Source organism: Chiloscyllium punctatum, chromosome 42 (assembly GCF_047496795.1).
Source record: "Chiloscyllium punctatum isolate Juve2018m chromosome 42, sChiPun1.3, whole genome shotgun sequence".
NCBI lineage: Eukaryota > Metazoa > Chordata > Chondrichthyes > Orectolobiformes > Hemiscylliidae > Chiloscyllium > Chiloscyllium punctatum.
The window spans coordinates 17765240-17790782 of record NC_092780.1 but is presented as its reverse complement, the minus strand read 5'-3'; the positions used below and the strand labels follow the sequence as shown (position 1 = coordinate 17790782).

Below are 25543 nucleotides of genomic sequence, written 5' to 3'. Positions count from 1 at the left end.
TCCCGCGATCTGCTCTGTACTCCACTCTGCGCATGTTCCGCGACCCGCTCCGCGCATACCCCAGTAGCCGTTGAGGAGAAAGTGTTAAGCGATGGCTTTTCAATGTCAGAAGCAATGCTACATGAAGGAGGTAAGAATAAACCAGAGAGGACGGCGAAAACCCCTCCCCATCCCCCACCCCCTCTGCACCCCCACCCCCTCTGCACCCCCACCCCACCCCCTCTGCACCCCCACCCCCACCCCACCCCCTCTCCACCCCACCCCCTCTCCACCCCACCCCCACCCCCACCCTCCAACCACCCCCACCCCCACCCCCACCCCCACCCCACCCCCACCCCCACCCCACCCCCACCCCCACCCTCCTCTCACCCCCACCCCCACCCTCCTCTCACCCCCACCCCCACCCTCCTCTCACCCCCACCCCCACCCTCCACCCCACCCCCACCCTCCTCTCACCCCCACCCTCCTCTCACCCCCACCCTCCTCTAGCTTATCTCTCCACGCTTCAGGCTCACTGCCTTTATTCCTGATGAAGGGCTTTTGCCCGAAACATCGATTTCGAAGCTCCTTAGATGCTGCCTGAACTGCTGTGATCTTCCAGCACCACTAATCCAGAATCATTTTTATAACTATCCATTGCGTCCTACCTTGCTTTGGTCTTCAAATTTGACTTGGTTATACAGATCATTGAACATAGAACAATACAGTGCAGAACAGGCCTTTCGCCCTGCATGTTGCACCGTCCTATGAACTAACCTAATCCCATCACCCTACGGTATTCCATCATCCATGTGCTTATCCAAGGACTGTTTAAATCTCCCTAATGTGGCTGAAGTAACTACATTGGCAGGAGGGGCATTCCAAGCCGTTACTACTCTCTGAGTAAAGAACCTGCCTCTGACATCTGTCTTCAATCCATCACCTTTCAATTCGCAGCTATGCCCCCTTGTACAAGCTGACATCATCATCTTAGGAAAAAAGACTCTCACTGTCCACTTTATCTAATCCTCTGATCATCTTGTATGTCTCTATTAAATCACTTCTTGGCCTTCTTCTCTTCAATGTCTCTCAGCCTTTCCTCGTTAGACCTTCCCTCCAAACCAGGCAACCTGGTAAATCTCCTCTGCACCTTTTCCAATGCTTCCACATCCTTCCCGAAATATGGCGACCAGAACTGTACACAATATCCAAGTGTGGCAGCACTAGCGTTTTGTACACTTGCATCATGACATCACGACTCAGTCCCTCTACCAATAAAACCTAACACACTGTATGCCTTCTTAACAGCACTATCAACCTGGGTGGCAACTTTCAGGTATCTATGTACATACACACCAAGATCTATGCACATCCACACTACCAAGAATCTTTGCATTCACCTAGTATTCTGCCTTCCTGTTATTCTTCCCAAAGTGAATGACCTCACATTTATCTACATTCAACTCTATTTGCCACCTTTCAGCCCAGTTCTGCAGTTTGTCCAAGTCTCCCTGCAACGTGCAACATTTTTCCACACTGTCCACCACTCCACGACTTTAGTGTCATCTGCAAACTGACTAACCCATCCACTTATGCCTGCGCCCAAGTTGTTTATAAAAGTAACAAAACAGCAGTGGTCCCAAATCAGATCCTTGTGGCACACAACTAGTAACTGGACTCCAGACTGAATATTTTCCATCAACCACCACTCATTGCTTTCTTGCAGTAAGCCAGTTTCTAACCCAAACTGCTAAATCGCCTTCAATGCCATGCTTCCATATTTTTTCCAGTAGCCTACCATGTGGAACCTTATCAAGGACTTTGCTGAAGTCCATGTATACCACATCAACTGCCCTACCCTCATCCACATGCTTGGTCACCTTCTCAAAAATCTCAATGAGGTTTGTGAGGCACCACCTGCCCTTGACAAATCCATGTTGACTATTTCCAATTAAATTGTTGCTTGCTAGATGATTATAAATCCTATCTCTTGTAATCCTTTCCAAAACTTTTCCCACAACAGATGTAGAGCTCATTGGTTTGTAATTATCTGGGTTGTTCCTACTGCCCTTCTTGAACAAAGGACACAACATTTGCAATCCTTCAGTCCTCTGGTACTAAATCTGTTGGCAATGATGACTCAAAGATCAAGGCCAAAGGCCCGGCCATCTCCTTCCTAGCTTCCCAGAGAATTCTCGGAAAAGTTCCATCTAGCCCAGGGGACTTAACTACTTTCACACCTCCTTTCTAACCTCAAACCTTTCAAGTCTAATAGCCTGTATCTCAGTCTTCTCCTCTACAATATTCTCCCTTTCCTGAGTGAAAACAGATGAGAAATATTTGTTTAGCACCTCTCCGATCTCCACATGCAATTCCCATTTCTGTCTTTGACTGGCCCTATTCCTACCCTAGTCATCCTTTTATTCCTCTGTCTATAGAAAGCTTTAGGGTTCTCCTTTATTCTACCTGCTAAAGACTGCACATGTCCCCTCCTTGCTCTTCTTAACTCTCTCTTTAAATCCTTCCAAGCTACTCTGTAACTTTCCATCACCCCATCTGAACCAACTTGCCTCAACGTCACATAAGCCTCCCTCTTTCGCTTGACAAGAGCTACAATTTCTTTAGTAAAACACGGTTCCCTTACCTTATCACTTCCTCCTTGCCTGACAGGGACATACCTATCAAAGACGTGCAATATCTGTTCCTTAAACCAGCTCCACATTTCGATTGTTCCCATCCCCTGCATTTTGCTGTCCCATTCTGTGCCACCTAAGTCTTGCCTAATAGCTGTATAATTGCCCTTCCCCCAACTATAACTCTTGCCCTGTGGCATGCACCTATCCCTTTCTATCGTTAAACTCAACATTACCAAATTATGGTCACTCTCTCCAAAGTGCTCACCTACCACTAAATCAAACACCTGGCCTGGTTCATTACCAAGTACCAGATCACGTGTGGCCTCCCTCTTGTCGGCCCGTTGATATACTATGTCGTGCTGGAAAAACACAGCAGGCCAGGCAGCATCCGAGGAGCAGGAGAATCGACGTTTTGGGCCTAAGCCCTTCCTGAAGAAGGATGCTGCCTGGCCTGCTGTGTTTTGCCAGCACAACATTTTTCAACTCTGGTACTCCAGCATCTGCAGTCCTCACTTTCTTCTTTGATATACGATGTCAGGAAACCCTCCTGCACACATTGGACAAAAACTGATCCATCCGATGTACTAGTCTTATAGAATTTCTAGTCAATGGAGATTAACTTCCCCCATAATGACAACCCTGTTCCTTTCACTCGTGCCCAGAATCGATTTGCCAATCCTCTCCTCCACGTCTCTGGAACTTTGCGGAGGTCTATAAAAAAAACTCCCAGTAGTGTGACCTCTCCTCTCCTGTTTCTCACCTCAGACCATACCACCTCTGTAGACAAGTCCTCATCAAATTTTCTTTCAACCACCGTTATACTGTCCTTGATTTAAAAAGCCACACCTCCCCCTCTTTTGCCACCTTCCCTGACCTTAATGAAAGATCTAAACCCTGGAACCTGCAACATCCATTCCTGACCTTGCTCTAACCATGTCTCAGTAATGGCTGCAACATCGAAGTCCCAGGTACCTTTCCATGCTGCAAGCTCACCTACCTTATTCCAGATACTCCTGGCATTAAAGCAGACACACTTCAAACCAGCTTGCTGTCTGCCAACACACTCGTGTGACCATGAAGTCCTGTCCATGTCCTCCCTACTCTCATTCACCTGTACACTGGAACTACAACACAGGTTCCCACCCCTCTGCTGAGCTAGTTTAAATCTACCCGAATAGCACTAGCAAATTTTCAACCCAGGATATTAGTACCCCTCTGGTTCGAGTGAAGATCGTGTTGTTTGTAGAGGTTCAAGTGAAGACTGTCCTCTACAAACAGGATGGTCTTCACTTGAACCAGAGGGGTACTAATTTGTAGAGATTTTGTTGAGATCAGAAGACGATGAAGGAAATAATGAGGGCAGTTTTTCAAGGTAAAGAAATTACATTAAGATAATGGTACATTTACAGTTTAATGTGCCTTTATGGTGTATGTACATAAACATTTATATAGCTACCTTTGTGTAAATGTTTCTATAATGTGAGCCACCCACAAATAATTGGCAGATCCAGATTATAATTGAACAACAAACTGATGTAGAGATTGCCATTGGAAGGGAAGGGCTGACATTCTGTACTATGCCCGGAAAATTCCGTGATCACCAGAGTACTCTTCAGGAAGCAGCAAAGCATGATGTGTAGAAAATGTTCAGATGCCTTCTGGGCATCATGGATCTACAAAAACAAAATTACAAATTGTCATGTACAATAAGAAGCATGGATATTTTCATGACATATATTTACATTTAACTCTTCTCCAGAGCTCTTTAGCTTTACTGTCCCTTAAAGTAACAAGTATATTCTGCACCAGCCATCGTGCAGATTTGAAGATGCTAATTCTCTTGGACATGGTGCTTCCTGGATTGATTCTAGGTCATGCTACTAATATCCATCAAGATAAAAAAAAGCTAAATGTATTTGAATGCATTACCCAGTCTACTGCTTCCAACATATTTATCATTAAAGCTGCAGCACCAGCACTTTGCCCTCGTGTTATAAACTTAAAATGTTCCTTTTGCTTAAAAAAATGTTTGAGAGAAGCAAGTGTCACTAGTAATGCACAATTTGCAAGCATTAAGGATAAGGTGAGCACCTGTTTGTTCATCCCAGTTTGCACAATCTCCTTGTGTCTGTGTGGGTTTCCTTGGTGTGCTCTAGTTTCCTCCCACAGTCTAAAGATGTGCAGGTTAGTTGAATTGGCCATGCTAAATTGCCCATAGTGTTCAGGGATGTGTAGGTTAGATGTATTAGACTGGGGGGTAGGGGAATAGGGGTGGGTGGGTTACTATTCGGAGGATCGAGGTGAACTTGTTGGGCCGAAGGGCCTGTTTCCACACTCTAGGGATTCTACAATTCCTCCACTTTCCCCCCCCATCTCCCCTTTTCCATTTCTCCTTCCCCCACTCAATCTCACCCCCTCCCCCAGTCACCCATCTCCCCTCCCTCTCCGTCTCCCCTCTCCTGCCACCCTGCCTCCCCTCCGTCCCCACCCTGCCTCCCCTCCGTCCCCACCCTGACTCCCCTCCGTCCCCACCCTGACTCCCCTCCGTCCCCACCCTGACTCCCCTCCGTCCCCACCCTGACTCCCCTCAACTCTCCTCTCTCCCCCATCCTGTTTCCTCTCTCCCTGACCTGACTTCCTCCCCCCAACTCTCCTCTCCCTTTCCTGTCTCTCCCCTCCCCGTCTCTCCCCTCCCCGTCTCCCCTCCCCGTCTCCCCTCCCCGTCTCCCCTCCCCGTCTCCCCTCCCCGTCTCCCCTCCCCGTCTCCCCTCCCCCACTATATTCCCCCCACCCCCTTCCCTCCAATACTGTGACCTGCTGTTCCTTTCCAGCTCCACTTTTTATCGACCCTGACTTCCAGCAGCTGCAGTCCTTACTATCACCAGTACCTACAAGTTCATCTAATGCCACACAACATCTTGCTTAGAAACTGTTAACACTGTTTCTTCATTGTCATTGTGTCAAAATATTTCTGACTTAAAGTAAATGTAGAGGTAATTGCAGGCTCAGTTAAATCAACCACGTGGTGATGTCCACACTGACACAGTGGCTTTGTGTGTTATTGAAAGTAAGAAGTGTTGTGATTTCCAAATAATTTCTGTATGACAGTTGTCACATTGGCTGCAGTGAAGCCTTAAAACAAAACTTTAATATCAATTTACAGATCAATTCTCAGCCCAAGACCTGTGATTGGTGCCTCTTGGTCTTTGTCCCTCCCCCTATTCTCATACAATGTATTTTCAAAAGTACATTACATGTAAAATTCTAATTATTACATAAAGTGCAATACACTTCAATTACAGTTAGTATAGCGCTTAGCACACTAAATTCTCTTACTATATCTAATATTAGATTTTATATTTATGATATGAATTTTGCGTCAAATATGCCGCCAGGTTTTCCACCTCTTTGGTGTGTTTTGGCAGCTTTTGTAGCTTTTCCAAATCTACAGTTCAGACAGTTGCCCCAAGCTTTAAGATGTATACCTCAGCACTTGAAATGTGCTGGTTTGCACCACTCCGTTGTCTTTGCTCTGGAAGGTCAGCAGGCACTGGGCAGGTCCAAGCATGTCTCTTCCTGAGTAGATAGACCTTCGGCAACTAATGCTGCGTGACTCAACGAGCTACATTGGGAACAGGAGAAAACAGTTTTTCTTCTAATCTTACAAAAACACCTGTTTATCTCTTAGCCAAAGATCTGTTGGATTGTCTGATCTTTTAAATGCCATAACCAGGTTTTCAACAAATGGTAGCCATGATGTGGAGGTGCTAGTGTTGGACTGGGGTGGACAAAGTTAAAAATCACACAACACCAGGTTATAGTCCAACAGGTTTATTTGAAAATACAAGCTTTCGGAGCACTGCTCCTTCATCGGGTAACTTTTGGGGCAGGATCATAGGACACAGAATTTATTGTAAAAGATTAAAGTGTCATACATATTGAACCAACCTAGATTGCAGTTAAGTGTTTTTTTTAAAAAAACTAGATTCCCTACTGTGTGGAAATAGGCCCTTCGGCCAAACCAGTCCACACCGACCCTCCGAAGAGTAACCTATCCAGACCCATTTCCCTCTGACTAATGCACCTAATACTATGGGTAATTTAGCATGGCCAATTCACCTGACCTACACATCTTTGTGACTGTGGAAGGAAATCGGAGCACCTGGAGGAAACCCATGCAGACACGGGGAGAATGTGCAAACTCCACACAGACATTCGCCGAAGGCTGGAATCGAACCTGGGACCCTGGTGCTGTGAGGCAGCAGTGCTAACCACTGAGTCACTGTGCTGGTTTAATCACTTAAAATGGGGATGCAGGTTTTGATTGATTAATAAGTAAATCCCAGAACTTCTTTGAGTCACAGTCCCAAGACAACTTAAGGTTTTATCAATATAAAAAAAGTTGACCTTAGTTGAGGCAATGTATTAAAGGTGTGAGGTTAGAGTCTGTCTGTATCCCAACCTTGAGTCAGACTCGTTCTCTTTCCAAAGTAGGAATTTATAAAATGTTACATGGATTGACTGCCTGCAGATTATGTGTGTGTGTAAGAGAGAGACAGGGTCTGTGTGAATGTGATTGTGTGTAAGAGAATGTGTTTGCATGTGTGTTTGTATGTATGTCTGCTTGTGTGTGTGTGTTTGTATGTATGTCTGCTTCAGTGTGTGTGAGAGGGAGTGTATAGTGTAGTGAGTTCCCCTGTGTCGTGACATGAACCCAAGATCCTGGTTGAGGCAGTGGCTGATAGCCAAGCTTGGTACCCAAGAGGATGGCTGCTCACTCTCTCATGCATGCACGCACACCCTCGCACGGGCATATACTCACTTGCACACTCTGTCAAGCGCGTGCACACACACAGATACTCTCTGACTCTCACACACACACACGCACACCCACATTTAGGTCCATGGGGTGAATTTGTATTTGCAGATACATGCTATTTTGTTCAAAAAGTGCACACTCTGCAGGCAGTCAGTCCATGTGACATGGTGGAAATAGAAACAGTCTGACTCAAGGTTGGGATACAGGCAGACTCTAATCTCACACCTTTAATGCATTGTCTGAGCTGAGATGTCACTTTTTTATATACTGATAAAACCTTAAGTTGTCTCGGGACTGTGACTTGAAAGAAGCGATTTACATATTAATCAATTGAAACCTGTATCTCCATTCTAAGTGATTAAAGACTTAACAGCAATCTAGGGTGGTTCAATACAAAACATCAGTTATATGAGACATCGATCTTTTACTATAAATTCTGTGTCCTATGATCCTGCCCCAAAAGTTACCCGATGAAGGAGCAGTGCTCCGAAAGCTTGTATTTTCAAATAAACCTGTTGGACTATAACCTGGTGTTGTGTGATTTTTAACTTTCTGCAAATGCTGAGTGACCTGTTGTGTACTAGAAATTTCTACATGTATTTCAGTCTTTTCACTGGTGCACATGTACACCTTTTTTTATTTTATTAACAACTATAATATGTGTGCCTTTGCAGTATAATACCCTAATCCTGTTTTTCTAGATTTTCTCGCAGCTTATGTCTTATTTGTATGATGCCTTTTATTTCAGTTTGAGACCTTGGTGGTATCGTGTACTCCAGCAGAGTTGAAAATCACTGTGAATGGGAAAAAAGAAACTCTGAAAGGTTTTAACGTGATTCTTGAGGACACTCTGCTGTTTCCAGAGGGAGGTGGACAGGTCAGTGGTTTGTTTCTCATAGGGTTGCCTTTATTTCTGCTGTAAATTGGGAGTTGGGGTGAGTGCACTTTCTGCATTTGGAGATGCAGTGTTGGATTGTCTCAAGCAAAAATGCTTTTAGTTTCAGTGCGACTTCCTGTTGCTGAATAATGTAGACCTACCATCTTGGTGAGAGAAGCCATAGTGTTGGCTGATTTGTTTATGTGCAACTGTTCCTGATACCTTTAAAATCACTGCAGGGGTTGCAGTGTGTTTTTAAAGAGCTGGATGGTTTAAGGTAGGTTCTCAGACTTACTTAGTTGAAGGGCACCTTTTAAAATGTATAAGTAATGATGGACAGTCCTTCCACCCATCTAAATTATAACACAATATATGTACAATATGTTTCAGTGACATACTTAAAAATAACTATTTGCTTACAGATATCAGTGAGATGGATCTGTCTGCTTCTTACTGCAAAGTTTGTCTGTCTCTGGCAGGAGATGAAGCTGGAGAGAACAAGAGCTGAGAGAGAGTATTGGGGAGCTGGGTGAAAGCAATAGTCTATAAAGAGCAACAGTGATACAGGGGAGTGAAGGATACAGCACACCTCTGACCACCTGGCACTCATTCACTCTTGATAGGTGCCCTGGGCATTGCCCATGTTGCTCGTGTATAAAGCCAGCTCTGTACCTCAAACTGTCCACATTTTATCTTATTTAAGAGCTAATTAAGAGTCATAGAATCATAGAGATGTACAGCGCAGAAACAGACCCTTTCATCCAACTCATCCATTCTGACCAGATAATCTAAATTAATCTAGTCCCACTTGGCCCATATCCGTCTAAGCCTTCCTATTCATATACCCATCCAGATGCCTTTTAAATGTTGTAATTGTACCAACCTCCGCCACTTCCTCTGGCAGCTCATTCTGCCTCTCGCACCACCCTCTGTGAAAATGTTGCCGCTTAAGTCCCTTTTAAATCTTTCCCATCTCACCTTAAACCTATGCCCTGTAGTTCTAGACTCCTGTATCCCAGGGAAAAGACCTTATCTATTTACCATATCCATGTCCTTCATGATTTTATAAACTTCTATAAGGTCACCCCTCAGCCTCCAATGCTCCAGGGAAAATAGCCCCAGCCTGTTCAGCCTCTCCCTGTAGCTCAAACCCTCCAACCCTGGCAATGACCATGTAAATCTTTTCTGACCCCTTTCAAGTTTCGCAACATCCTTTCGATAGGAGGGAGACCAGAATTGCACATTTTTCAAGTGATTTGTAGTGATACATATGAACAATGATAGAAAGAAAAGTCTGGTCCTTAGAGTCTGTGATCCCTTGTCAATCACAATATAAATGATACCAACAATACACCATGCCCTCCCCCAAAAAAGTTACATGACCTTCTAGAATAGGCAGAAGACCAGATTTACAACCCAGGCCATTTTGAAGTAAAATATCTGCAAACCTCCTTCCTTTCCTTTTTTTTTAAGATTAAACCTAATTTAAGACATCATTCTGGGTCTACTAATATTATCTTTTGGAGGATGTGAAAGTGACAGTTTAACTGCAGTGAGATTAGTGATTAAAAGTAGCAGGAGTGAACTTGTCTTGTGGGGAGCTTTAAACAATTTTGAAGTCTGTGATGTAGTCGCATAACTGTAAACTCATGTTGTTTGGATGATAGAATCTTGGTGCCCGGTGTTGCTTAGGAACAGATTAGATCATAACTGCTTCTTGACCTTGTCCTTAATAAATTTTAATTTCACTTTTAATAACTGCCTTTTTGAAAGATGGGCATAATTGTGCATGTGTCATTACATTGATTTCCACTGTGCCCCCAATGTTTGGAGTCTAAAACCAAATTTTGAAGTGCTGACAGATTTCATAGGGTTGGCATGATTCCTGTTAGATAGTTAGGCAGTTGTTTTTGACAGGCACGGACGCGATGTGCTGCAGATCTCTGACTCTATGAACTGTGAAAATGCACCAATTTCTGGTTGTTCTTTAGGGTAATGGTTTAGAAAGGTTAGTGTTAACATTAACCTGCATTAAGCTTCACCCAATCCGATGATGCCATGCAGCCTTGGGGAAGAATGAAGAATCTAGTTTGAGATTCCACTAGGATACAATGTGTCATTCCTGGCTCCTGATAATCTTGTGTGTGATGTCCAACTAGCCAATTTAACTTGTATGTATTGCATATTGCTATTACGCATTAATCTGCATTTTGTTGTTAAAGCAAGTGCCTCTTTTTTAAGGCTCACAAGTGGTTCATCCTCTACCACTGTTTACCATATTCTAAATGTAGTCAAACTTGGGTCTTGTATAGTTTTGGCAAGACCTCCATATTTTTATACTCCATTCCACTTGGAATAGAGGCCAATATTCCATTTGTCTTCACTACTTTTACTGAAATTGAATGTTAGTCTGTTGTGGTTTATGCATGAGGACTTCAGATCTCTGTGGTGCAGCTTTCTGTTCTTCCTGCAAAAGTGCATAATCTCACACTTTCCAAATTATTATCCCATCTGCCAACTTTTTTGCCCAGTCTCTCAACCTGTCTATATCTCTCCGCAGACGGTTTGCCATCCTTACCACTTGTCTTCCCACCTATTTTTGTATCATGTGCAAACTTAGTGATGCTGCATTCATTTCCCTCATCCAAATCATTCATACAAACTATACAAAGTTGTAGCCCCAGCACTGGTAACTGGCAATTCACTATTTAGTGGTTGCCATCCTGAAAGTGCCCCTGTATCTCAACACTCTCTGTCTCTGTCTCTTCGTCCAATACATGGCAGATCCACTGTGCATGTTTGTTTTTAATAGACATTTTTATTGAAAATTTAACATGTTTTTACAAACTTACAAAATAATGCACACAAATACAAACATTAATATACAATTAAATATTAAATAATTAATAACCAAAACCTAACAAACAAAGCGATAAAGAAAAAAAGGAGAAAACAAAACTCAACTAACTACTAACCTAACCTGTAACTAACCAGAGCATATAATAAAATATCTTACATTACTCAAGAGAAAAAAAGGATAACATAATAATTAAATAGTGAAGTACATGCTCAGAACGTATTCATACAGGATTCCTTCCCCCAAGGGCCTCCGGACCAGCCAGAACTGCTACCACAACCAGATGAAAGCCCTTGACAAAATGGCCGAAATATCTGTATCTATATAATTCAGGAAGGGCTGCCATATTTTATAAAATAATTCAGTTTTTTGGTGCACCATATTTGTAAGGAAATCAAGGGGAATACATTCCACGATCAACCTATGCCAATTCGAAAGTCCTGGAAGGCCCTCAGCTACCTAGTTAACGAAGATATTTTTCCTTGCACAAGAGGAGAGAATGGAAAATAATTTCCTCCCGTGCACATCCAGAGAAGGCAAGCTCGAAAAGCCCAGGAGAAGAGATACTGGATCTACTCTAATTTCCGCTCCAAAGACTTCTGTCAAAGCATTTGCGACTCTGACCCAGTATTTGCGGATCTTATGACATGTCCATAAGCAGTGTGCGAGAGTGCCTACCTCTATTTTACATTTGGGACACATTGGAGATGCTCCTGCCCTAAATTTTGCCAATCGTTCCAGTGCTATATGAGTCCTATGGAGTATCTTTAACTGAATGGCTTGGGTTCTATTACAGATGGAGATTTTTCTTGCACTTTCCCAGATGTCGTCCCACATTTCTGTGGATATTTCCAACCCCAATTCCTGATTCCATGTTCTAAGCAATCGTTCCAAGTCTTCCGAAACTTCATTATGTAATAAATGATAGAGAGTGCTGACCGAGGGTAAACCCATTGGCCACAACACTCTTCATTCCCTATCTGATTTCCAAACACTATCTAATAACGTAATCTTCATCTCTACGTAGTCTCGAATTTGGAAGTATCGAAAGAGGTCTCCATTAGTTAGTCCAAATTTCTGGTGCAGCTGTTCAAAAGACATCATGACACCCTCATCAAACAGATCCCCTAAGCAGGAAATACCCCTAGACCTCCAGGATTTAAATGTGGTGTCTGTGAGCCCCGGTTGTAAACCCCATGCCCCCACTATAGGAGTATAAGAGGAGGTTTTATGTGAATTACCCTCGTTTTGCTGCATTATCTTCCAGGCTTTAATTGTGTTTAATACTACAGGGTTTTTACAATGGTCCATAATGACTTTCATCTTATCTAAAAATAAGAGGTTAATAAGAGGACACTTTGTTTGAGAAGCCTCAATGTCCAGCCAGATTGATTGTGGGTCAGACGAGACCCAATCGGCTATATAGCTTAATAGAGAACTCAGTGGATACTTCCTAAAGTCTGGAAAATCTAGCCCTCCCCTTGCTTGTGGAAGCTGTAGCTTCTTTAACTTAATGAGGGGGATGTCTATGATTCCAGATGAAAGAACCAAGCCATCCATATAATTTGCATAATGCCGGCCTCGGCAGCATCACCGGGAGCATTCTCAAAGGGTATAAGAGACGGGGCAAGACATTTATTTTAATTAGAGCTATTCTACCTAGCCAAGAAATTGGAAGATCCCCTCCAACGTTGAAGGTCCTGCCTTATCCTTTCCAGTAGCCGCACAAAATTGACCTTGTATAGCTGACCAAATATGGGGGTGATAAAAATACCTAAATATAAAAAACTCTCCAGAGACCACCGAAAGGGAAAATGAGGTCTGTCCAATAAGTGGGACATATTAGCAAGACCACCCATCGGCATGGCCTCCGATTTTGAGAAATTAGTTTTGTAACCTGAGAATGCACTAAATAACTTGGATCAGGCGGGGCACAGACATCAAAAGATTACTAGGAAAAAGGACAACATCATTTGCATAAAGGGTAATTTTATGTTTACCTGTACCAACCCTCGGGGCCATTATAATCAGCCCGTATAACTCCTGCTAGTGGCTCAATTATTAGTGTGAATAGTAACGGTGAGAGAGGAATCCTTGACAGCAGCCCCTACCCACACTGAAACTATCCAAGCCAAAACAATTGGTGATCACGGCTGCTTTGGGGTCATTATACAATTAGGGGAAAGTGAGGACTGCAGATGCTGGAAATCAGAGCTTAAAAATGTGTTGCTGGAAAAGCACAGCAGGTCAGGCAGCATCAAAGGAACAGGAGAATCGACGTTTCGGGCATAAGCCGAATTTGGAAGTATCGAAAGAGGTCTCCATTAGTTAGTCCAAATTTCTGGTGCAGCTGTTCAAAAGACATCATGACACCCTCATCAAACAGATCCCCTAAGCAGGAAATACCCCTAGACCTCCAGGATTTCAATGTGGTGTCTGTGACACCACATTTTTAAGGTCATTATACAATGTTGAGACCCATTTAGCAAATACCATTCCAACACCAAACCTTTCCAATGTATAGAACAGATATGACCATTCAATCCTGTCAAATACCTTCTCCGCATCCACTGAGACTACTATTCCCGGTATTATTTCCTGATTAGATTAGATTACATTACATTACAGTGTGGAAACAGGCCCTTCGGCCCAACAAGTCCACACTGACCCACCGAAGCGCAACCCACCCATACCCCTACGTTTACCCCTTACCTAACACTACGGGCAATTTAGCATGGCCAGTTCACCTGAACTGCACATCTTTGGACTGTGGGAGGAAACCGGAGCACCCGGAGGAAACCCACACACACACGGGGAGAACGTGCAAACTCCACACAGTCAGTCGCCTGAGGCGGGAATTGAACCTGGGTCTCTGGCGCTCTGAGGCAACAGTGCTAACCACTGTGCCACCGTGCCGCCCACAAATGGGGTGACAGGCTTGAATCACATTCAAAACCCTTCTAATATTATTAGATGATTGATGGCCCTTGATAGATCCCGTCTGGTCCCCTTTTATGAGGCAGTACCCTCTCCAGCCTCAATGTTAATGTTTTAGAAAGAATTTTAAAATCTACATTTAGCAAAGATATTGGTCTGTATGATGTGCAATCTTCTAGGTCCTTTCCTTTTTTGAGAATGAGAGAAATATTGGCTTCTCTCAACGAAGGCGGGAGGCAGCCCTGACGATATGAGTAGTTGTACATGTCCATAAGTGGACCAGCTAGTACTCCTGTAAACTCTTTGTAGAATTCAACCTGAAGTCCATCTGGGCCACGTGCTTTACTGCTCTGCAGCTGCCTGATAGCGTCAAGTACTTCCTGGGTTGTTAGGGAGCGTTCAGGATCGACACCTGTTCCGGGGTTAAGTCCGGAAAGGCCAGGCTTTTAAAAAAGGACTCCATCTTCTTGGCTCTAGCTTCACAATCCTGCGAGTTATACAAATCAAAGTAAAACTTCCTGAAGATTGTGTTGATCCTTTTATGATCGTGAGTCAAAGTACCAGCACTTTCCCTGATGGACGTGATAGTTTGAGGGGCCTTTTTATCCTTGCGAGAAACGCTAGGTATCTACCAGGCTTATCGCCATATCCATGTAGTCTTTGCTTTGCAAATAATATTTCCCTCTTTGCCGTTTGGGTAAGCACGGTATTCAGGGCTGTCCTAAGGGCTGTAATCCTTTGTAATTTAGCAACAGAGGACCTATCAACGTACGCTGTCTCAGCTGCCTTTAAGCGAGCCTCGAGTAGACACTGTTGTTCTCCCTTTTGTCTTTTCTGGGTCGCCGAGTATGCAATGATCAGACCCCACGCATAAACCTTAATGGTCTCCCACATCACCGGTGAGTTACTAGCCATACCTGAATTAATTTCCAAAAAGTCTTGAGAGAAATATTTTACAAATTTACTATCCTTCGTTAAGACAGCATCCATAACCCAATGTCGGGTAGCCATCTCATTGTTACTAGTCTTGATTTCCATATGCACGGCAGTGTGATCAGAAATTATTATATTACCTATTTTACAAGATAATATGGAATTCAAAAAAGTTGAGGGGCAAAAAACATATCAATTCTAGTGTGACACTTATGTGGATTAGAATAAAAAGAGAAGTCTCTGCCTTGCGGGTGGAGGCACCTCCACGCATCTACTAATCCTAGCTCTTTATTCAAAACCGCCAATTGCCTGGATCTGGGGGATACACCCGTAATACTCTTGGGTATCCTGTCTACCTCCGGGTCCACAATGCAATTAAAATCTCCTCCTATAATTGTGTAGCGAACCCCAAAAGCCATCAGTTTGGAAAATGTTTCCATTATAAATTTGAAAGGATGTGCTGGGGGACAATAAAGATTCAAAATCCCATATTCCTCTCCATTCATAAGGGCTTTAATCAGTATGTACCGTCCAGATTAATTTTTGTCTGAGTTAAGATTTTGAAAGGGAGATTCTTCTGAATGAGAATGACTAGTCCCCTACTTTTTGAACTGAAAGATGAAAAGAAGGCCTGATCAAATCCTCACTCTTGTAATTTCAAGTGCTCTTTATCCAATAAATGTATCTCCTGTAAGAGAGCTATATCAACCCTTTTTTTTTGAGGTTTGATAGTATTTTCTTCCTTTCGATTGGTGAATTACTCCCCTTGACATTCCAGGTGCACCATTTAATTGAATGACTAACCATAATTGTCCAGGCAAGTCCGAGACCCCCCTCTCTACCCCCCTGAGATGATATTAAACAATAAAGGAAATAAGGGGAAAAAAAAGGGTAGACCGGGGTGGGGGGGAGGAAGAACAGCATCATCAACCTCCCTGATTAATTCTTAAATCTATTTAAAATAGTCCAAAAATTCCCTGGCCTTCTCCAGCGATCCAAAGTTATAGACGGATCCTTCATGGTTAGAACATAGCGTCGCTGGGTAGTGCAAGGAGTACTGGATGTTTAAGTCCCTTAGACACTTCTTAGTTTCATCAAACGCCCTCCTCTTGCAGACCAAAGCTGGGGAAAAATCCTGAAACAGCATCCCTTATATGTCATGGCGGGGGATCTTTCCCGAGGGTTCTGGAGGCTTCTAAGAGCTTTTGCTTCTCTCTGTAGAAGTGAAGCCAGAACAGGACCGGGTGGGGGCGCTGGTCCGATCTGGGCCTACGTATAGCAACCCGGTGGGCCCACTCTACCCGCACCAGGCCTGATCCAGCCTCCAGCTTCAACATCTGTGGGAGCCACTGCTCCAAAAATACTGCAATCTGGCCTTCCTCTTCCCGTTCGGAAAGGCCCAGCAAACAAATATTTTTTTGATGACCCCATTCTCGAGGTCGTTGATGTGATCTTCTAAGGCCCGGACTCGCTGTTCAAGAGTCTGGACCTGACCCACGGCCGATTCTACAGCAGCCTCAGAGGTCGCGGCCTTTAGCTCCACCCCTCCAACTCGATGTTCAATCTTTTCAATATCTCGGTCGTGATTTTGCAGCACGACCGAGAGCGACTCCCACCTGCTTCTGGACTCCTCTATGAAGACGTCGATCTTCTCTTCCAGCTTGGTAATCACAGCAACAAGGCTCACCACCTTAGGAAGTCCCTGGGGTAGCTGTGGACATCTCTGCTGCAGCTGGGGGGTGGTGGGGGAGGGGTTCCTGCCTGCTGCGAGCTGCGGGCATTCTTTCCGTTAGTAATTTTAGCAAAGCACCAAACTACTCAAGTTCGATGCAAAATTGTATTGAATAAAAGTTATTTTGAATGATTTGGCAGGTGTGGTGGAGGCGGGCAGCCCATTTTGCCTGAGTCTTGGGCAGAGCACTACAGACTCAGACTTGCTGGATTGCCGCCATTTTGGATCCCCATCCACTCTGCATGTTAACACACTACCCCAACATCATAGATTCTTATTTTAAAGCACCTAATGCACTGAATGTTGTCAAATGCCTTGTGCCATTTGCAAGTTCAAATATATTACAATTACTAGTTCTCCTTTTTCTATTCTGCTGGCTACCTCCTCAAGTAATTTGTCAAGCATGATTTCTCCTTTATGAAATCTCACTAACTCTGTTGGATTATATAATATATTCCTGAATGCACTGCTATTGTGTCCTTTATAATAGACTCTTACATTTTCCCAGCGATAGATACTAAACTAACTGGCCTATTGTTACCATTTTGTTCAACTATCTTCCTAATTAATTATAAGGGTGCTACATTGGTGGTTTTCTAGTCCTCCAGGACCTTTCAGAATCCAACAACTCGGAGAAAATTATAACCGGTCCATCAACTATCTCTGTAGTTACTTTAATATCCTAGGATGCTAAGGTCATATCATGGAGATATGAAAATTACTAATTCACCCAGAAAAACGGTGAATTAAGATGTCTAACCAAATTAACAGGTTGAAGTAAATAGCTTATATACTTCAACGCAGATATTTCAGCAGACTTTTCAAATATTTAGTTGAAAAATACAGATGAGCTGCATGGAACAAATGGAAGCCAGACCAACAGCCATAGATTCAGGACATGGGATGAAAATAGGAAATTGTTTCGTCTAAAAGGATACTCCAAGGAAGAAAGTAGTTTCTTCTGCTGTACAGCTGTTTACTATGAGGGACATTCATGAGATTAAACATATCGCAGATGATGCTATGGGGCAACAACTGATTTAGCAGGAAATGTTCTTCTGCAAAATGAATTCAAGAAAATTTAAAGGTTCTCCAATAGGGTAGTGGGTTTAGCAGGAATTCCATCCTTTGCAAAGGATACCTAAGTCTGAAAAATTTTTCAAGTGGAGAAATTATTTACAGATGATCAGAATCAAGGTCAACAATCCTCAAACCCAAAGACCAGCCATTCTTCCAAGTTTAAAGAGAATGCTTTATGCAAGAGTTATGAAGTATCAGACCACCCAGGTTTGTGAAGTCATAGACTTATTGAGGGAGGAGATTTTCCTGCCCCTCAGATGCTGCCTGACCTGCTGTGCTTTTCCAGCACCACTCTAATCTAGACTCTGGTTTCCAGCATCTGCAGTCCTCACTTTTGCCTTATTGGGGGAGGAGCCTAGTGGTAAATGTAAAAGTAGTTTTATGTTAACAATGGAGCAAATAAAACTTGAGGGGGTATGTTATAGGATCTAATGATTCATGTTGGTGATTGCGTTAAGGTCTTTGCACTCTGATGTCACACATTCTTGGAGGGAGAATGAAGAGCCTAGTTTGAGATCCTTCGCGGAGTCAGACACGCTATTGCTGACTCTTGATAGTCTTTGGAATTATATCTAAATAGATAATGTAACTATTATAAATAAACTACATCCTCTTGTTAAGACAAATGTCTTTTGTTAAGGCTCACTACTGATTCATCCTTTACTGCTTAGGGTGTAGGTTTGTTCGCTGCGCTGTAGGTTTGATATCCAGACGTTTCGTTACCTGGCTAGGTAACATCATCAGTGGCAACCTCCAAGTGAAGCGAAGCTGTTGTCTCCTGCTTTCTATTTATATCTTTCTCCTGGAAGGGATTCCTGGGGTTTGTGGTGATGTCATTTCCTGTTCATTTTCTGAGGGGTTGGTAGATGGCATCTAGATCTATGTGTTTGTTTATGGCGTCGTGGATGGAGTGCCAGGCCTCTAGGAATTCTCTGGCATGTCTTTGCTTAGCCTGTCCCAGTCGAAATGGTGTTTTTTTTCATCCTGGTGTAGGGCTATGAGGGAGAGAGGGTTGTGTCTTTTTGTGGCTAGCTGGTGTTTGTGTATCCTGGTGGCTAACTTTCTTCCTGTTTGTCCTATGACTGGGACAACACATCTATCCTGGGACAGGCTAAGCAAAGACATGCCAGAGAATTCCTAGAGCCTGGCACTCCAACCACGACGCCATAAACAAGCACATAGATCTAGATGCCATCTATCAACCCTTCAGAAAACAAATGGGAAATGACATCACCACAAACCCCAGGAACCCTATCCAGGAGAAAGATATAAATAGAAAGCAGGAGACAACAGCTTCGCTTCACTTGGAGGCCGCCACTGATGATGTTACCTAGCCAGGTAATGAAACGTCTGGATATCAAACCTACAGCTCAGCGAGCAAACCTACACCCTAAACCTCAACCTGAGCTACAAACCTTCACAAATCCTTTACTGCTGTTCACCAAACTGGGCCTGAGACTTTATATAGAAACGAAGATCAATTGGAGCATTCTACCTCAATCGTTAGCTGATAGTGATTGGTTCCACAGAACATACAGCACAATACTAATTAATATCTTATAATAAATGGGCTAAAAGTCTAAGTCAGAGTTTAAGGTTAAGTGAACTGAGAATTTGATATGGAACCATTTGGGTTGATAATTTGATTGAAGATTCCGAACCCATTTAATAAAATGAAATGAATGTAGAAACAGTAATAGAAATACTGGCTACCATGTGCTTTTGAAACAATCTGATTGGTTTCTGGCAAGCACATATCAATTCTGCCCTGCTATTGGTGCCAGATAGATCAATCAACCATGTTAGAGGTTGGACTATATAAATAGAGACTCTAGTAATGCAGAAAGATTGACATGATAAGTCAATTCTCATTTGCTGTTGAATATTGGAAATGCTTTAATTATTGTTGGAATTGAAATGTTGCCTGTGCTTAAAAAGCAATGAAAATAATGTTTTGAAAACTTCATATAATTTATTTCTTAAAGCCTGATGACCGTGGGTTTATAAATGACATTCCTGTGTTACGAGTGACAAGACATGGGCCAGAGGCTATTCACTTTGTGCAATCACTCTTGGAGCCTTTATCTCAGGTTCAGGTGAAGATTGACTGGGAAAGACGATTTGACCACATGCAGCAACATTCAGGTACTCAGCTGTTTCATTGAATTTTTAGGGTGTTCTGGTTTCTCTAAACTAAGCCACTTAATTTATTGCTTCAAAGCAGTGGGAGCATCCTCCTATCTGTCTGCTCTGAGATCCCTTTTTGTCATAGTTCATTTATACAAATTGATAAGGACCATAGAGGTAAGCACAAATGCTGATTATTTAACAGCATTCAGGCTGTTGTCATTCATTGATCAATTATAAATTGATATCTCAACAGGTGTTGTTGAATTGTTCAATTAAAGATTAAAAATGCAACTTTCTTGGAGAGACTTAACAATTTTGTAGTTTTAGACATAGACTTGGACTAAAAATGTCTTCAGTATTGACATTCCACTATACTGCTTAGACCATTTGGCCTATTGTGTTGTTCTGCCATTCAATCATGGCTGATAGGTTTCACAACCCATTTTCCTGTTTTCTCCCTGAAACCCTTGATCCCTTTGACAATCAAGAACCTATCTATCTCTGTCTTTAAAATACTCAATGATCTGGCCTCCACAGCCTTCTGTGACAATGAATTCCATAGATTCACCACTCTCTCTGGCTGAAGAAGTTTACTCTTGTCTCCGGTCTAAAGGGTCTTCCCTTTACTCTAAGGCTGTGCACTCGGGTCTTCGTCTCTCTTACCAATGGAAACATCTTCCCAATGTCCACTCTGTCCAGACTGTTCAGTATTCTGTAAGTTTCAATTAGATCCCCCCTCATCCTTCAAAATTCCATCAATATAGACCCAAAGTCTTCAAATGTTCTTCATGTTAAGCCTTCCATTCCTGGGATCATTCTCATGAACCTCCTCTGGACCTGCTCCAGGGCCAGATCATCCTTCCTGAGATGTGAGTCCCAAAATTGCTCACGATACTCTAAATGTGGTCTGACAGAGCTTTATAAAGCCTCAGAAGTACATCCCTGCTTTTATAATCCAGTCCTCTCAAAATAAATGCCAACATTGTATTTGCCTTCCTAACTAGTGACTCAATCTGCAAAGAATCCTGAATCTACCTGAAAAGAATCCTGGACTAGAATTCCCAAGTCCCTTTGCATTTCAGATTTCTGAATTTTCTCCCCATTTAGAAAATAGTCCATGCCTGTATTCTTCCTAACAAAATCCATGACCTCACACTTTCCCGCACTATATTCCATCTGCCACTTCTTTGCCCACTCTCTTAGCCTGTCAAATCCTTCTGCAGCCTCCCTGCCTCCTCAATATTACCTGTCTCTCCATCTGTCTTTCTATCATCTGTAAACATAGCCTGAATGCCCTCAGTTCCTTCATCTATACTATTAATGTATAAAGCTAAAAGTTGTCGTCCCAACACTGCTCCTTGTGGAACACCACTAGTCACCAGCAACCATCCTGAGAAGGACCCTTTTATCCCCATTCTCTGCTTTCTGCCAGACTGTCAAGTTTCTATCCAAGCTAGTGCCTTGCCTCTAACAACATGGGCCCTTATTCTACTCAGCAGCCTCCTGGTCAGCACTTTGTCAAAGGCCTTCCGGATGTCAAGGTAGATATCATCCATTGCCTCTTCTTGATCTTATTACTTCCTCAAAGAATTCTATCAGATCTGTCAGGCATGACCTTCCCTTGATGAAACCATGCTGATTTCACTCTATTATATCATGCATGCCCAAGTATTCAGAAACCTCCTCCTTCACAATGGGGACTTCAAAGTCTTATCAATGACCAAGGTCAGGCTAATTGGCCTATAATTTACTGTCTTTTGCCTTACTCCCTTCTTAAACGTGATTTTGCTGTTCTCTGGGAACCTCCCTGACTCCAGTGATTCCTGAAATATCATTACTAATGCCTCCTCTGTCTCTTCTGCTATGTCTTTCAGAACTCTGGGGTGTAGCCCATCTGGTCCAGGTGGTTTATCCACTTTCAGACCTTTCTGTTTGTCGAGCACCTTCTTCTTGGTGATGGCCACCATACTTACTTCTGCCCCCAGACTCTCCTGAATTTTTAGGATATTACTTGTGCCTTCCACTGTGAAAACTGACACAAAGTACTTATTCAGTTCCTCAGCCATTTCTTTGTTCCCCATTACTATTTCTCCAGCGTCATTTTCCAGTGGACCAATGTCCACTTTTGCCTCTCTTTTGCCATTTTCTATATCTAAAGAACCACTTGCAATCTTCTTCTATGTTATTGGCTAGCTTGCCTTCATATTTAATCTCCTCCCTCCCTATTTCTTTTCTCATTCTCCTCTTGGTCTTTGTCGACTCTCCAATCTCTGGTTTCCCACTGCCCTTCACCACATTATGTGCTTTCTCTTTTGTTTTTATACTGTCCCAAGCTTCCCTTGTCAGCCATGGTTGCCTCAACCTCCCTTGGGTATGTTTCTTTTTCCTAGGGATGAATTTTTGCTGTATCTCCCGAATTATTCCCAGAAACTTATGCCATTTCTGTTGCACTGTCTTTCTTGCTCGGCTCTTCTCCCAGTCAATCTGGTCAGCTCCAACTTCATGCCTCTGTAGTTGCCTTTGTTCAACTGTAATACTGTTACATCTCATTCCACCTTCTTCTCAAATTGCAGAATAAATATGGCAGAATATTATGGTCACTGCCTCCCAAGGGTTCCTTCACCTTAAGCTCCTTTATCAAGTCTGCCTCCTTGCATAGCACTAAATTCAGTATTGCCTGTTCCCTAGTGTGCTCCACCACAAACTGCTCCAGAAAGCCATCTGGTAGACATTACACAAATTCCTTTTCTTGCGACTGGCACTACAGCCTGATTTTCCCAGTTAACCTGCATATTGAAATCCCCCCGTGACCACTGTAACCATGCCTTTCTTACAATTATTTCTATCTCCTGGTGTATCTTGTGCCCAAAACCTCCTGTTTGGAGGCCTTAGATAAGTCTCACTGCGGTTTTTTTTATCTTTGCATTTTCTCAACTTTACCTACACCGATTCTACATCGTCTGACCATACTTCATATCTATTATTGATTTAAATTCATTTCAAACCAACGAGGCAACACTACCCTCTCTGCCCATCTTCCTGTCTTTTTGATAAGCTGTACAGAGGAATGTCGATTACCCGAATATCAGTTAACTGATTTTCGGATTATCTGAAGAAGATCTCAAGGTCATGATAGAAGCAATACATCAAAGAGGTGTTTCAACACTATTTGCGTCTTTTATTTACAATGATTAAAATGAACCCAGCTTACTGAAGTGCTGCTGAGAGCAGTCCTGGACATTGATGGGAGCCCAGGCACCATCTCCAAATGACTGAACACCCACCCTCCCTCTCTCTGGTGAAGGGGGGATTTAGGGTACATCCCTGTACATGGGGTAGGGTCGGATAGGGTTGGGGGGTGACGGGGCGGAAGTGGATGGGGTTGGGGAGGGCGGGGGCAGATCGTGAGGTTGATGGGGGCCGTGTTGGATGGGGTTGTGGGGCGAATGGGGCCAGGGTGGGGGGTGCAGACTGGGGGCTGGGGTGGATGGGAGCAGGGGTGGACAGTGTAGGGGTGGCAGATGGGGGTCAAGGGTGGATGGGATTGGGGGGGCAGATGGGGGTGGCGGATGAGGGCGGGGGTGGATGAGATTGGGGGAGCGGACTGGTTGCGGGGGTGAGTGGAGTTGGGGGTGCGGATAGGGGTTGGGGTGAATGGAATTGGGGGTGCAGATGGGGGGGGGTGTGGGGGTGGAAGGGGGTCGGGGTTGGGGGGCTCGGGTCTTGCGCACGGTGTGCTGCTGCCTACTCTCCTGAATGGGGAGCAAACCTAGCGAGCGCTTGCTGCATCAATCCCATTGAATTGATGGGGTTGGAGGGGAGGGAGAAGGATCCAGCAATGCTGCAGGTCTCTTGTGTGTCTGCTCAGAAACAAACCCTAAGACAGAGAGAGGGAGCAAGGCAGGCAGAGTGAGGAAACAGGAAACTTCAGAAACCTCCTAGCCCCAGAGGAGAGGCATTGAATCAATTAAACGAATAATCAACTATCCGAATGAAATAGTGCCCGCCCATCTCATTTGGATAATCAAGGTTCCTCTGTACATCCTTGGATATTTAGGTCCTTGTCCTAACCGCCTTGCAGCCACGCCTCTGTGATGCCCACCATGTCATACCTGCCAATTTCGGTCTCAGAGCTTAGAGCAGACACTTGTAGAAAGTGTTCTGCTCCCATAAAATTACTATTATGTTGACTGGAGGTAACCCAGAAAACTTGCTCTGTTCAGCCTAATTCTTGTCAATTTGTTGACAGGAATCTGTTGGGCTGGCCGTAGCTCACTGGGGTATGAAATAATGTTGGTGTTTCAGGGTGGGCCTGTCAGGGATCTCAGATGATGCTATTAGTGTAAGGGAGTAGTGGAAACTGAGTTTTGGAGTTGCCAAGCCTGAGGCTTCATCTGGGGCATGAACATAGCCCTTCCCTTCCCCAGGAGAATATGAGGACTGCAGATGCTGGAGATCAGAGTCAAAAAGTGTGGCACTGCAAAAGCAAAAGGTCAGGCAGCATCTGAGGAGCAGGAGAGTCAACGTTTCAGGCATAAGCTTTACCAATGATTATGAGGTTCAACATGGTGCAAGTCGAAATCATGGCAGTGGTCCCATTTGGCCAGCCAGTCATTTTTCTTTGTCCAAATTGTTCTTCTAGCTTTCTGAATGAATTGAAATCCTAAATTACTCAATCCCCTCTAACTGGTGTTTATTGACAGAGTCTGAGCGGATGTCTGGTGCAGATGTTTCTCAATAGTTACAGTGGAAAACCTATACTGATTTTGTGGCCTTCTTCTAAGATATTATTAAATATCTGACATATTCTTATTATTGAAGAAAATTTTCAATTTCTGAAATACCTTCATTTTGCTTTTTACATTTGCATTAAATTTTGACTGGCACTTTTACTTAAGAATAAGTCTGGATCTTTTTATTCCATTCTGTTTCAGGGCAACATTTAATTACAGCCATAGCAGATTTGATGTTTGGTTTCAAAACGACCTCTTGGTAAGCATAAATTATAAGTAGAGTCATAATCTATGTACAGAATCATTTCCTGATGGCATTTGTTTTTCCCTTCAGTTTCCATTGTTAAATAATTATAAATTAATGTTCAGTCCTGACCAGTGTGAGAAAAGAACATTCCAACTGGAGTCAATGACTGAATTTATCATGGGACCTTCTCCAGTTTCTGAATAAAATCAAACCATGACCAAAATATCTTTCTGTTATTATTCTGTTGAATGCGGCTTTTGATTTTTCTTTGGAAGAGTCATAATTGCCTCAAAGCATGAACTCTTTTACTTTCTTCACAGATATTGCTAGACCTCTTGAGTATTTCCAGTGTCCATTGTATATTGTCTTTGTGACCCCTTTACAAATTGGACTAAAATTTCCACTGTTCTGGGATTGGCAAATTTCTTTTGTTTTGTTCTCTAATCTTGACTCGAAGTTGATCCTTTAGTCTTGTGTTAAGTAACCAAGTCAAATAACCTGTTTGCTTCTAATTAATTAAGGCCCTTCATTATTTATAGACTTGAATCATGACTCACCTCAATCTTTTCTCCTGAGGAATGTA

The 25543-nt window shown here is 43.2% G+C and overlaps 1 protein-coding gene across 1 annotated transcript in view; it reads left to right on the top strand.

Moving 5' to 3' along the window:
• Positions 1–25543, top strand: part of aarsd1 (alanyl-tRNA synthetase domain containing 1) — a 44576-nt gene continuing 19033 nt past the window's right edge. The window contains exons 1-4 of the mRNA XM_072561542.1: positions 1–130; positions 8183–8311; positions 19836–19995; positions 24915–24972. Coding sequence (XP_072417643.1) covers positions 92–130; positions 8183–8311; positions 19836–19995; positions 24915–24972 — 386 coding nt within the window. The 5' untranslated portion in view covers positions 1–91. The remainder of the gene's footprint in view (positions 131–8182; positions 8312–19835; positions 19996–24914; positions 24973–25543) is intronic.